Source organism: Heptranchias perlo, chromosome 3, assembly GCF_035084215.1.
Source record: "Heptranchias perlo isolate sHepPer1 chromosome 3, sHepPer1.hap1, whole genome shotgun sequence".
Lineage (NCBI taxonomy): Eukaryota > Metazoa > Chordata > Chondrichthyes > Hexanchiformes > Hexanchidae > Heptranchias > Heptranchias perlo.
Window position 1 is genome coordinate 60,597,088 of NC_090327.1, and position 14,341 is coordinate 60,611,428.

At 43.4% G+C, this 14,341-nt stretch overlaps 1 protein-coding gene across 2 annotated transcripts in view; it reads right to left on the reverse strand.

Annotated features, from left to right (window-relative positions):
- The window catches only part of prkdc (protein kinase, DNA-activated, catalytic subunit), a 253,759-nt gene that overhangs the window by 74,242 nt on the left and 165,176 nt on the right, over window positions 1-14,341 (reverse strand). For both annotated transcript variants that reach the window (XM_067979911.1, XM_067979910.1), the window contains exons 58-62: window positions 10,246-10,435; window positions 9,130-9,339; window positions 7,999-8,111; window positions 4,543-4,674; window positions 3,564-3,743 (exon numbers count right to left, since the gene is read on the reverse strand). In XM_067979911.1, the coding sequence (XP_067836012.1) occupies window positions 3,564-3,743; window positions 4,543-4,674; window positions 7,999-8,111; window positions 9,130-9,339; window positions 10,246-10,435 (825 nt within the window). The remainder of the gene's footprint in view (window positions 1-3,563; window positions 3,744-4,542; window positions 4,675-7,998; window positions 8,112-9,129; window positions 9,340-10,245; window positions 10,436-14,341) is intronic.

The window sequence follows — 14,341 nt, forward strand, 5'->3', positions numbered from 1 at the left end:
CACTGATCCCTGCAGTACCCCACCAGTCACTGCCCGCCACCCGGAAAAAGACCCGTTTATTCCTACTCTCTGTTTCCTGTCTGTCAACCAATTCTCAATCCATGCCAGTATATTCCCCCCAATCCCATGTGCTTTAATTTTGCACACTAACCTCGTGTGGGATCTTATCAAAAGCCTTCTAAAAATCCAAGTACACCACATCCACTAGCTCTCCCATATCTATTCTACTAGTTACATCCTCAAAAAACTCCAGTAGATTTGTTAAGCATGATTTCCCTTTCATAAACCCATGCTGACTTTGTCCAATCCCGTTAATGCCCTCCAAGTGTTCTGTTATCACATCGTTTATAATAGACTCTAGCATTTTCCCCACTAAACACTTTTCCAAGTTTCTCACCAATGCACGATTAACTTATTTAAATGAATATTCAACCTGAATACATAAATTGCAAGATCCAGAGTATTTCCCATAGTGCACATAACTATTTAGGTAGATCTAGAATGCAAATTGAGATTAAGTTTAATCAACCCAATTAAAACAGGAAAAAATATATACTTTCATTTTATCTACTTTTACCTAACCTTTAAAAAGGTACTTATTTCTGTATAATTTTACAGTTGTCTTCATATTGCAACATTACTAAACATTACAGCAATGCTCAATTACACTTGGTTTCCTTTCCTTTAGCCAATTATTGATCAACATCCTTGTCTAACAACAACAACTTGGATTTATATATCATCTTCAATGCAAGAAAATGTCCCAAGGTGCTTCACCAAAGACAGTGTAAGGAAAAAGGACTTGAGTTGGAAGGAAGAGATTAGGAGTGATTGAAAGCTTGGTTAAAGAAATGGGTTTTGAGATTTTTAAGGGTGGAGATTTATGGAGGAAGATCCAAAGAATAGAACCTAGGCAGCTTAACATGTTCCATCACCTCAACTATCTCTCCTTTAAGATTCTATCTACTGTCCATCTAAACCTCTAGAAATTATCCTCACCACATCCTCTCTCTCCTGTGCCAATCTTGACCTCTACACTAAGCAACTCCTCATCCAATGTCATTAATTTTCACCTGAACTCGTCCTCATGGCGTAAACTTAAACAGTCTTACTGACTGACCAGAGCAGCAGTCTACTGCCAGAACGGACTGGACCATTTCATCTTCACCATCACTGCAATTCTAAGAACTCTCAGTTGTGCTTTAGCTATTTACAAAACATAAGTGGTAAAATGAAACTTCATAACCACTGCTCTTTAGGAATTACACATGTGCACTATGGAAAATACTCTGGATCTTGCAATTTATGTATTCAGGTTGAATATTCATTTAAATAAGTTAATGGTGCATTGGTGAGAAACTTGGATAAGTGTTTAAAACTTTAGGGCAGACACTGCAGTTTCTATTTAACAGTTAAAATGATTTATATAGAGGGAAATAACATGGTCTTTTGAACAAGGGAGCTTGAATAGTTACAAAAGTGTCTCTTTCCTAAAAAAAATGTTTACGTTTTAGACCTGAAATTGCAGTTACACCTTCAGTTATGCTGATATCAAGTCAATTCAGATCCTGTTGGGTGTAAATCTATGCCAGCGCATTGCTGGCATAAATGCAGGAAACTCGTGTGAACTGATCTTTTGCATGTGGGTGGAGCTATTTAAATAAGCGGCAGACGATTTTGGATAGATGTATTTTGGAAGCAGCACAAACGATTGAGGAAATTCACACGTAGTGACGTTTTGGCGTAAATCAGTTATGTGATAATTTCCTTGGAAAAAGTGGCGCAACTCCACTCTTATGCTGTAATTACGCCAAAAAGTTTCAGCAAATTCTGGGCCGATAGGCCAAGCGGCCCACCTTCTATGGTTCCTGGAGCTTCTAATGTCCAAAATCAAGACCACCCATATAGTTGCCACTGGCAACTGAGGCTATCCCTCAACTCCGATCCCTCCCTCCTACTCTCCATCTCACTGATTTTACTCTCTACAGTTTCTCCCCATCTTCCCCTCAAGACACTCATCTTATTCACAAAATATGTCCACTCCTTTAAGTACTTCCCATCTCACCTCTCAACCATCTTCATCTCTTCAGTCCCATGCCTGCCAACATCATGAATCCCTAATTCTATCAAGGCTGACATTATCACCCCCTTCTAAAGAAACCCACCCTAAACCCCAATATTCTAACAACCATCTTATATCCGACCTTTCCTTTCTTTCCAAAGTCCTGGAAGGCGTTGCCTCACAAACCTATTCCCACCTATCCCTTTTTCAACACCCTCCAATCTAGCTTCTGTCCTGCACAGAACACTGGGACTCTACTAGTCAAAGTTACAAACAACATCCTGTGCGACTGTCGACCACTCTTTGCTCTTCAAGTGTCTCTCCTCTTCGTGGCATTGATCTTTCTTGGTTCTTCTCATGCATGTCTGCACAACAGTATGTAAATAATGAAAAGGAGGGAATCAAGGCTCCAACCTTGGTCCCTTCCTCTACTGTTTACATGATATCCTTCATCAATATCATCCAGAAGCATGGGCTGTTGCAACACTCGAACTACCCATCCAACATCAAGACTCGGATAAACCAAAGTTTCTTTTTTGACGAGAACAAGGCCTTCCTCTTTGCCTCCCATGTGCTTCTGGCCTTGACTTCTTCAATTTTGCTGGCTGCAATGTCAGGTTGAGTCAGGAAGTGTGAAACCTCACCGTACAGCTGAGGTACCCCAAGCTGAGCCTTTTCCAATGCACTTCCTTCAGTTTCCCCACCTCAACTCTCCAATGTTACAACTTATTCAAAATGCTGCAGCCTGTATCCTCATCCACATAAAGTCTCACACACCTGGCATCCTCATCAAACTCCACTGGCTCATCGTGCCCCAGTGAGTTGACTTCAGGATTCTCATCCTCACTTTCAAATCCAAATCCCACCCTACCCTTAAATGATCTCTTGCAGCCATACATCCTCACTCGCACCCTCCACTCCTCTAACACCCAGTTACTGCCTGTCCTTCACTTCACCACTGGTGGCTGCTCATTCAACCACTACACTCCTGACATCTGGAACTCCTTATCAAGTTCCCTCCACCTTGCTAGCTCCCTCCCTGTTTTTAAAAATCTCTTAGAACCCTTCCCTTCTACTGTGTCTTTGGTACTCCATCCTAACCTCGGTCTATTTTCCCTCCTGCTTAGTCCACTGCTTTTTCTTCCTTCATGTAAAATGCTTTGAAGTGTCTGACTGCACATGAGGAGCACTATAGCAATGCAAGAAATTGTATATTCAGCATAGAAACTGATACACAACATAATGAAATAATTATACAAACAAGGCATGCCGTGAGGTTCCGACAGCTAACTAACCAATTTTGACAGCTTCTAATTCTGCATTACAGTAATCATTCTTAAGAAGGTTTTAAAATTTTCCAACAGCTGTGATTCAAATTTTTGACAGCAGAGTACCAACAAAGGTTCATAGTAATTAGTTCATTTGACAGTAGGTTACCCACTCCCAAGACAGATCTCAAAATCAGTAAATTGTAATTATATTAAGTAGCAGTTCTCCTTACCTGAATGCAGGTCACAAATGGTGGGAAACACAATGTTGTACTACTAAGCAAATAATTAAAATTTTTCATGAGTGCTTTTCCAATGCCATTCATTTCAGCAGCTGTTTTAGATTTTTTCACTTCTTCCAGAATTCCAGAAAATAGAGCACTGAAAAGTTGTTTAGCAAGTGAATGGTCTTTCTGCAAAACAATTACAAATTCTGGTAAATTTCTGTAGTTACCCTGAGAATCCGCTCTCCAACAAGACTTACCAAAGAGCCAGCACAGGCACGATGGGCCAAATGGCCTCCTTCTGTGTTGTATGATTCTATTCCCTGAGAATTCACTCTCCAACAAGACTTATTAAAGAGCAGCTACAAATAGCAATCTTCAGAGAATTCGAAACACAAAGACTCATTTACATTGGGCCCCCTCCATTCAAGATGGAAACTCAACAGCAGGGTTTGGCAGTGTTCAGTAGGCTGGGTCTGACTGCTCTTGTTCCATGAGTGCAAACAAGCTTGAACATCTACGGTAAATTCAAACTGAAAGGCTTCTTTTCAACCTTCCTCTTTTTTTTACCTTCCAGGGTTACTGAAACAATATCTGGCAGTCCTCACCATTTTGCTGGTTATTTACCACTATTATTACCATAAGTGCAACTCATAGCATCTAGACTGCAGTCATTGAAGCAGCTTTAAGAGCTGGCTGGAAATTTTTCACACATGTTATCCTGAAGACAAATAGCTTTCATAACAGGTAATTTATCTGTCATTTCTCTGCAGAACTTTATTTGAGGTGTACACAGTGGGGAGTAAATACTAAACTCAAAAAGTATTCCATAAATCAAAATAAAAGCCAAGTTATTGTACATGTTGCAGGCTAATTGTAAAGATGTAGAGAAAGAAATTAGTCAAAAGAAAATAAGCAAGTATTTGTCAGCTAAAATAGATTTATTTAGAACAGGAGGATAAAATTGTTTAGGATTTTATTTACAAACCTGAGCTACAGCCTGCAATGGAGCAATTAAACTGCTGAATTTGATCTGAATGTCAGGCAGATCTCCAACACGATAACGTCTGTAAAGAGTGACCTGTGCATCACGTTTCATCTTCTGTTCAGTTTTCATTTCCTGAAAAAAAAGATTCAGTGATATTTGATGTAACTAGCCTGCTGGTTTGTCTTACCAGATTAACAAACAAACATCCAACTTTACAAAGGCAAAAAGTAAATACTCATTAGGAGGTGAAGCAAAAACTGAAATTGTGAACCTCTATCATTGCAATTAGAAGCATTAATGATCAGGCAGGGTGTTTTAAAATCAAATGTACTCAGTACTCTCTAGCCCTTTCGTTCATCTTTAAAAACTTAATAGGTGAAATTGTTCCTATCAGTATTTGTGCTGAATAACTTACTGCATTTGTTTGAAGTTCGTCTGTGTAATATTTAAATATATTGGTCAACCCATTATTTTACATGGTTACCAAAAACATTAAATAGCACAGAGGAATTTTACATGAATGCAGTAACGCATTCATTACAAATATTGCTGCGACGAACTTCCCCTCGAGGGACACATTTTCAGCGAGGTGTAACAGTATCTGGAACAACTGAAGGCCTAACTCAGCAACTTTTGAATTTCTGTTCCCTTGGTAGCAGTAAAAGAAAGATGGCACTGGTCATGCAATAAAAGACATGATCAGTGAACACAGGGGGCTCGATTTTACCACCCGCTATCGGGTGCGTTCTCGGCGGGGGGGCCCTGAAAATCGGGAAATCCAGGAGCGGGACCGGATCCCGCCTCGATCCCGCCCACTTCCGGGTTCCCCGCTGACACACCGGCGTGCGCGCGCAGCCCCCGCTGGTGGGAATCCCGCAGGCAATTAAAGCCAGCGGGATACCACTTGGCAATATTTAGTTAGGTATTTCAGGTCATCAACTGACCTGATTAAGGGACTATGGGATTTTTGAACAACATGGGACTGTTTCCCACACTGGGGGAACACTCCCAGTTCGAATGGACGTGTTGCAGTTGTCAGCCTGTGGCAGCTGCAAAGGTCCATTTGACAGGTGTTGGGGGGGGGGGGGGGGGGGGGTGGTGGAAGAGACGAGACCCTCACCCATTGCAGGAGGCCACTCCGTCACTTGGGACAAAGTTTGGCCTCCACCACCCTCCTCCGGACGGTCAAAGTCACCAACCTGCACACTTACCCCAGGGTCCGGAGACATGTACCTACCTTGCGGACCCCCTCAGATGTACATCTTGCAGATGGGGGCCGCTGTAGCTGCAGTCATGACCTCCTCGGAGGGCGAACAGCATCACCAGCCTCACCAGCTTCGCCATCCACCTCTGACACGTGGAGCTCCACAACACAGTGCTGTGACACATCCATCTGTACAGCAGGAGGGAGGGCTACCGCAGAGAGCACTACCCTCGCCACAGGTTCCACAGACCGAGGCTCAGCCTCCTGGACCTCTCTGAGCAGCAGTGCACACGGAAGCTCAGAGTCACTCGACATGTAGCCGTGGACATCTGCAGCCTCTTTCATGCCAAGCTGCTCCTGGCTGGCCCGTGCACCATCTTCCTACCTGTCGCTGTCAAAGTCACCACTGTCCTCCCGAACTTCTCCTCCGCATCCTTCCAGGGTGCAACCGGGGACATCGACGATGTCTCTCAGTCGTCTGCGCAGAAGAGCCCTGCAAATACACCTACACCCACTCTGCAGTGACATAATGGGTGGCATCAGTGGTGGGTCCTCATAGTGATACCCAGGAGCGGGCATTATTGCACAAACCGGACAGGATTCGCGAAGACATGGCAGTAGTGGTGCCAATATAATGTGTGATGTGAGTTGTTCTGAAATTCAATATAAGTTACAACCATGACAAACCCTCAAACACCCTTGTGCATCCCCTTCATGCTCACGACACGTTTGCCTTATGCTGCCTACTGCACATATGTGATGCATGCCCTGTGGCTGCAGCACAGGTGGTGGCAGGTTGAGTGAGGCTGGCTGTGAGAGAGATGAGAGAGATGCACGAGAGGGTGAGTATGGGATAGAGCCATGAGATTGTATGAGGATTGGGTTGCATGGTAGTGGCGGGGTGAGTACTGGCGAGGTGAGTAGGTGCAGTTAAGATGAGGATGGGGTTTGAGTGGGTATGAGGGGTGATGTGACAGAGTAGTGTTGGCAGTGCCGAAGGAGATGTGGGGTGGGGGCAGTGATGTGGCAGACGGAGTGTAGGGGAAAGACTACGCGTACTCACTGTGGCTGACCGACTGAGGTCATTGGACCGCCTCCTGCACTGTGTGCATGTGGGCGATATGTTGGTGGCACGGGTGACCCCCTCTGCCACCTCGAGCCAGGCCTTCCTGGTGGCGGAGGCGGGCCGCTTCCTCCTGCCCGCCGGGTGGAAGATCTCTGTCCTCCCCCTCCTCCTCACCCCATGTATTGATACCTGGGGTGAGGCATCATTAAACTGGGAGCAGCCTTCCCCCTGGGCTGCTACATGCAGTCATCTTTGCTATTGGTTGCAGCATCTGTCAGTGGAGGACTGCCCCTTTAAATAGAGCGCCTCCAGCTGACAGATCTTACTGCGCATGTGCAGCCCGCCCGACGCACAGATCAGCAGCGGGGAACCCGGAGGAGCAGGTAAGTGGATCCAATTAGTGGTTTGCCTGCTACGATCGCGCAGGAAACCCACTAATTTCACCGGGCGCGTTACCCATGCGCCCGCTAGCCCATCCGCCGAGAACCCGCAGCCCTGCTAAAATCGGGCCCAGGGACTCTGATCTTGCACACCAAATATAGCAAAGTTACTGTTGGAGCAACACCAGCTAAGACTTGGTACTTGAGATCTGGTATTGTTCTGGAGTATTCTTGAAACATTACAGGAAATTTGTAGCTGGACTTGAGGTAACCAACTCACATGGGAGAAACTTGGAAGAGCAATAAGTAATCCAAGCTGATGCTTTAAAGCCCGTAGATGTAAACTACTATGTTCAAAAATGAATTTCTTGAGACAGACCATTACCTGTAATGAAGCTCATTTCAATGTCATTGGCAGCACAATATAAAGGTCCATAGTTTCAATGGTTACTGGCTTAACCAGCTAATGCAGAATTTCTGTAGATATAATTCAAATCAACCTGCCTTCATCTTTTTTTGAATTGTTTATAGATTATGCACAATATTCATAAACATTTTTGTGATAACAGATCTTGATCTAACATATTATAGTGCATCAAATGTTTGCTGCACTATATTAGATTGTCCCAGTGGATAATATGTTTTTTTTAAAAATAGAAAAGCAACCCTATTTCTGAGTTCATCCTATGATGTAAACAGTGGTGGCTGTAGACACTATGAGGGGATAGCAGTGAAGTAAACACATGTTTTGGTAACAAATTAGGGGTCTTATGAGGTACTTTCAAAAAAAAGTTACGCAGATTTACCTTTGCAAGATGCTTTTCCTGGATGCTCTTTCTGACAAAGATTAGGCTCTCTTTCTCTCTATCTTTGAGGAATCGCCGCCTCAGACGTTGGATGTCCGCCCTCTGGTCAGCTACTATTGTAATGCAAAAAACCCACTAGTTAATCACCCGTGGCATTGCTCACAAACAAAAATAGATTAAAAATTGTATGTCTTCCTGATGTTGTCTTTGTTTCTCCCATCAGCTTCCTTTTTCTTCTGTGGCTGTATCGGATGTATGTTGCTGTATTGATTAACTGAATTTTTATTTTGTACAACTTTTAAAGGCTAGGGCATGCAGCAAAGTGTACTTGGTCAGAAGTAGATTCTGGATCAGGCAGTGCGAGATGTCTGAGGCTGAACCAGACCACTCGCAACCTTGGCGTCCTATTTGATCCCAAGATGAACTTCTGGCCATATATCCGCTCCATCACCAAGACCGCCTACTTCCACGTCCGTAACATCGCCAGTCTCTGCCTGTGCCTCAGCTCGTCTGCTGCTGAAACTCTCATCCATGCTTCTGTTACCTCTAGACTTGACTATTCCAATGCTCTCCTGGCTTTCACTCTCCATAAACTTGAGCTCATTCAAAACTCTGCTGCCCGTATTCTAACTCACACCAAGTCACGTTCTCCCATCACCCCAGTGCTTGCTGATCTACACTGGCTCTCGGTCCAGCAACGCCTCGATTATAAAATTCTCATCCTTGTTTTCAAATCCCTCCATGGCCTTGCCCCTCCCTATCTCTGTGACCTCCTCCAGCCCTACAACCCTCCGAGTTCTCTGCGCTCCTCCAATTCTGGCCTCTTGCACATCCCTGATTTTAATCGCTCTGCCATTCCTGCCTAGGCCCTAAGCTCTGGAATTCCCTCCCAGAGCCCTCCACCTCTCTCTTCCGCTTTAAGACGCTCCTTAAAACCTACCTTACCTGTCCTAATATCTCCTTAACTGGCTCGGTGTCAAATTTTGTTTGATAACGCTCCTGAGAAGTACCTTGGGACGTTTTACTACGTTAAAGGCGCTACATAAATGCAAGTTGTTGTTGATTCAGTGAGTGAAGTGCATAAGTGGATATTTATAATACAATAATACTAAATGTAATTAATAATACTACCTTTTGTTTTACTGTTGACCTCATCTCCTGGCAGAGCAAGCCTCTTCTTGCCAAAGTCTGGACCAACAGGTTTCATAGCTGCTCTCTGTGGCCTCTCGCTCCGCTTAGAATACACAAGTAATGAAGAGGACAGTGATTCTGAGGATGTCAGGGAGTATTCTGCAAAAGTGTCCAAACTGCTTCCTGTTAACCAATTAAAGTTCCGTGCACCTAGAAACAGGCATCAAATATAAATAAAAAATCATAATAGTCACCCTTTATATTTAGAATATTTTCTATTGTCTGACGAATCTAGGCATTTGTCAAAAAGCATTCATTCCACTATTGGCAATTTAGGAACTCAGATCCCAAAAGTCAGTAATTTTCTTTAGGGTCTATTGGGTCAAATTAAAATATAAGCAGCCAAGGCACTGGGATTTGAGCCTTACTAACACTCAAACAGCCAACTGGTCTATTATAATCACCGTTTTTAGGTACACTGCTGTTCATAATTGATACCTGCAATTTTGTTATTTATTTTGCTCCATTTATGGATTTTCCACAAGATTTATTGCCAATCAGACTAATAAACTAACCAATGAGGCTACTTTCATGCTATGATGGAATTTTTCTTTCATTCAGTCAACAAAGAAAAATAATTACGCTGATTATTGTTCCTATTATGTCAAAATATACAAATTATTCCTTTGTGCACATATTTTTTAAAAATATATTCACTCTTGAGATGTGGGTGTCACTGGCAAGGCAGACATTTATTGCCCATCCATAGTTGAACTGAGAAGGTGGCTGTGAGCCAATTGAGTAGCTTCCTAGGTCACTTCAGAGAACAGTTAAAAGTCAACCACGTTGGTGTGGGAATGGAGTCACTTATAGACCAGGATAAGGATGGCAGGTTTTCTTCCCTGCCATTAAGAACATTAATGAACCAGTTGGATTTTTTATTTAAACTGAATTCAAATTCTCAAACTAGTAAGATTTGAACTCTCATTCTCTGGATTATTAGTCCAGGCTTCTTACAAGTCCAGTAATTTAACCACTACACTAGTGTACCCTAGGATAAAATGTTATATAAACAATGTCACCAAAAGTTAAAAATATGAACAGAGTTGCACATACCAAGGTTCTGAGTTGGCGTAAATTCATAATGGGTTAGGCTGGCCCTAATTTGGCCACCTATTGACCTTTGACCTGTAACAGATGCTTCTTGTGATTGACTTCTACTGCTGTTCTGCGTAGCTTGAGTTTCCACAAACAATGGAGTAAGGATTCTACTACGTTGATGCCAACTTGAATCAATACTATAATCCTAAAAAAGTGCAGATTGTAGAACAATGAGTGAAGTGCAATAAATATCACTTTGCAAAAATTAGATGAACGTAAATCTTGATCTCAGTTCCTCCACGGCCTTATAGCAACGACTATTTTAAAAAGCAGTTTAAAAGAAAAAAGGGCAGAAGCTGTAGGAGCAAATATAAATCATCCTTATATGTATAAGGCAGGGCTGAGGGAGCGCTGCGCGGTCGGAGGGTCAGGGCTGAGGGAGCGCTGCGCGGTCGGAGGGTCAGGGCTGAGGGAGCACTGCGCGGTCGGAGGGTCAGGGCTGAGGGAGCACTGCGCGGTCGGAGGGTCAGGGCTGAGGGAGCGCTGCGCGGTCGGAGGGTCAGGGCTGAGGGAGCGCTGCGCGGTCGGAGGGTCAGGGCTGAGGGAGCGCTGCGCTGTTGTAGGATGATTACTGTAGGAGCACTGCAGACGTGTCAATAATCGGGGTGGGGGGGGGGGCATGGATTTAAAGTAATTGGTAGAAGGATTAGAGGGGAGCTGAGAAAAAAAAAATTTACCCAGCAGGTGGTGGGGGTCTGGAACTCACTGCCTGAAAGGGTGGTAGAGGCAGAAACCCTCAACTCATTCAAAAAGTACATGGATGCGCACTTGAATTGCCATAACCTACAGGGCTACGGACCAAGTGCTGGTAAGTGGGATTAAGCTGGATAGCTCTTTTTCGGCCGGCATGAACACGATGGGCCGAATGACCTGCTTCTGTGCCATAACTTTGTATGTACCCAGCGGGATAAGCAGCAAAACATTCTGTAAGCACGCATCAATGAAGGGCATTAACTAATTGCTAACAGCAGGTTTTATAAGCAAGCTTTTGGAAGGTGCGCAACTGGCCCACTGAGCTCCTCAGGCTAAACAAGATCTGTTGTAACGTTTATTGTAAGGTGACAGTAAGAAGAAATGCAAAAAATAGCTGAACCCAATAATTTTGCCAGCCTTACTTTATGAAAAATCAAATTAGATCTCATCACAAAAAAGAGACCTAGTTGATTAGCAGTATGCAAATGATGAAGAGATGGCCAATAAATCCAGCCTTGCCAGCCTGAGTGCAGCGGGCACAGTGCGAGCAACTTGAGAGTTTGGTAGGTGTGGGAGTTCGGTGAAGTGGGGGAAGGAGGTGCTGCTTTGCCTTGCTTTTCCTAACTTTTTCCGCAGAGCGGCGGCAGACCTGAGCAGCAGAAGACTGAGAGTGGGGATAAAAACAGCAGCACACCTGCAACAAGAGAAATCTGAAGTGTGACGTCACAGGTGAGAAAGGTAAGTGATTGGTAGTGACTGTGGGCTAAGTTTTAAGTTAACATATAGCATATGACTAAATTTTAAAAACTAAACTTGATTTAATTAATCTAATAAATTAAATGAGGTAAATAATTTGATTAACACTAAATTACTTAATTAAATAAATAAAATAATGGGAGAACAGATGTGTTGCTGCTGCAATATGTGGGAGCTTGTGGACATTTTTGTCCAGGGCGACTACATCTGCAGTAAGTGTCTGCAGCTTGAGGAACCTCGGCTCTGTGTTGAGGAGCTGGAGTCCGAGCTGTGAGACATCAGGGAGGGAGAAAGCTACCAGGACCTTTTGCTCCAGGAGACAGCCACACCCCTTAGATTAAATACTTTAGAATTGACACGTGGTCAGGGACAGGAGGGCGTGACTGCGAGTGAGACAGGTACAGGGATCCAGGAGGTAGCATTGCAGGAGCCTCAGTCCCTGCACTTGTACAATAGATTTCAGGTTCTTGCAACCCTCGTGGACAAGTGCGGGGACGACGAGCAAACTGACCTCAGCACTGTGGTACAGGAAGCCGTTCAAGTGGGGGGAGTAAAAAGGAAGGTGGTTGTAGTAGGCGACAGTATAGTTGAAGGGATAGACACTGTTCTCTGCAGCCAGGAGCATGAGTCCCGAAGGCTATGTTGCCTACCTGGTGTCAGGGTTAAGGCCATCTCCTCCAGGATGGTGGAGAACTTGGAGTGGGAGGAGGAGGATCCAGTTGTCGTGGTCCACATAGGTACCAATGACATAGACAGGACAAAGAAAAAGGTTCTGCTGAGAAAGTTTGAGGCAGCTAGTGACTAAATTAAAAAGCAGAACCACAAAGGTAATAATCTCTGGGTTATTACCTGAACCACGAGCAAATTGGCATAGGGTAAATAAGATCAGAGAGATGATCTAAACAAAGGAAACTATGAAGGTATGAGGAGTGAATTGGCTATGATAGATTGAGAAGCTTCATTAAAAGGCATGACGATGGATAGGCAATGGCTAACATTTAAGGAACGAATGCATCAATTGCAACAATTATACATTCCTTTCTGGCGTAAAAACGCAAAAGGTAAAGCGGCCCAACCATGGCTAACAAAAGAAATTAAGGATAATATTAGATCCAAAGAGGAGTCATATAAAGTTGCCAGAAAAAGTAGCAAGCCTGAAGATTGGGAGCAGTTTAGAATTCAGCAAAAAAGTACCAAGAGATTGATGAAGAGGGGAAAAAGAAAGTATGAGAGTAAACTTGCAAGGAACATAAAAGCGGACTGTAAAAGCTTCTACAAGTATGTAAAAAGAAAAAGATTAGTGAAGACAAATGTAGGTCCCTTACTGTCAGAAACAGGAGAATATATAATAGGGAACAAGGATATGGCAGAGCAATTAAACAAATACTTTGGCTCTGTCTTCATGGAAGAGGACACAAATAACTTCCCAGAAATGCTAGGGAACCAAGGGTCTAGTGAGAAGGAGGAATTAAAGGAAATTAGTATTAGTAAAAAAAAAGTGCTGGAGAAATTAATGGGACTGAAAGCCGATAAATCCCCAGGGCCTGATAATCAGCATCCCAGAGTACTAAAAGAGGTAGTCATGGAAATAGTGGATGCATTAGTTGTCATCTTCCAAAATTCTGTAGATTATGGAACAGTTCCTGCAGAATGGAGGGTGGCAAATGTAATCCCACTATTTAAAAAAGGGAGAAAGAAAACAGGGAACTACAAACCGGTTAGCCTAACATCTGTAGTAGGGAAAATGCTAGAGTCTATTCTAAAGGATGTGATAACAGGACACTTAGAAAATATTAACGGGATTAGACAAAGTCAACATGGATTTATGAAAGGGAAATCGTGTTTGACAAACCTACTGGAGTTTTTTTGAGGATGTAACTGGTAGAATAGATAAGGGAGAACCAGTGGATGTGGTGTATTTGGATTTTCGGAAGGCCTTTGATAAAGTCCCACTTAAGAGGTTAGTGTGCAAAATTAAAGCACACGGGATTGGGGGTAGTATACTGGCACGGATTGAAAATTGTGAAAATTGGTTAACAGACAGGAAACAGAGAGTAGGAATAAATGGGTCTTTTTCAGGGTGGCAGGCGGTGATTAGTGGGGTATCGCAGGGATCCGTGCTTGGGCCCCAGCTATTCGCAATATATATCAATGATTTGGATGAGGGAGCCAGATGTAATATTTCCAAGATTGCTGACCACACAAAACTAGGTGGGATCGTGAGTTGTGAGGAGGATGCAAAGAGGCTTCAAGGCAATTTAGACAAATTGAGTGAGTGGGCAAATAGATGGCAGATGCAGTATAATGTGGATAAATGTGAAGTTATCCACTTCGGTAGAAAAAACAGAAAGGCAAGAGTATTATTTAAATGGTGATAGATTGGGAAATGTTGATGTACAAAGGGATCTGGGTGCCCTTGTACACCAGTCACTGAAAGCAAATATGCAGGTGCAGCAAGCAGTTAGGAAGGCAAATGGTACGTTGGCCTTCATTGCAAGAGGATTTGAGCAAGGATGTCTTACTGCAGTTATACAGGGCCTTGGTGAGACCACACCTGGAGTATTGTGTGCAGTTTTGGTCTACTTACCTAAGAAAGGATATA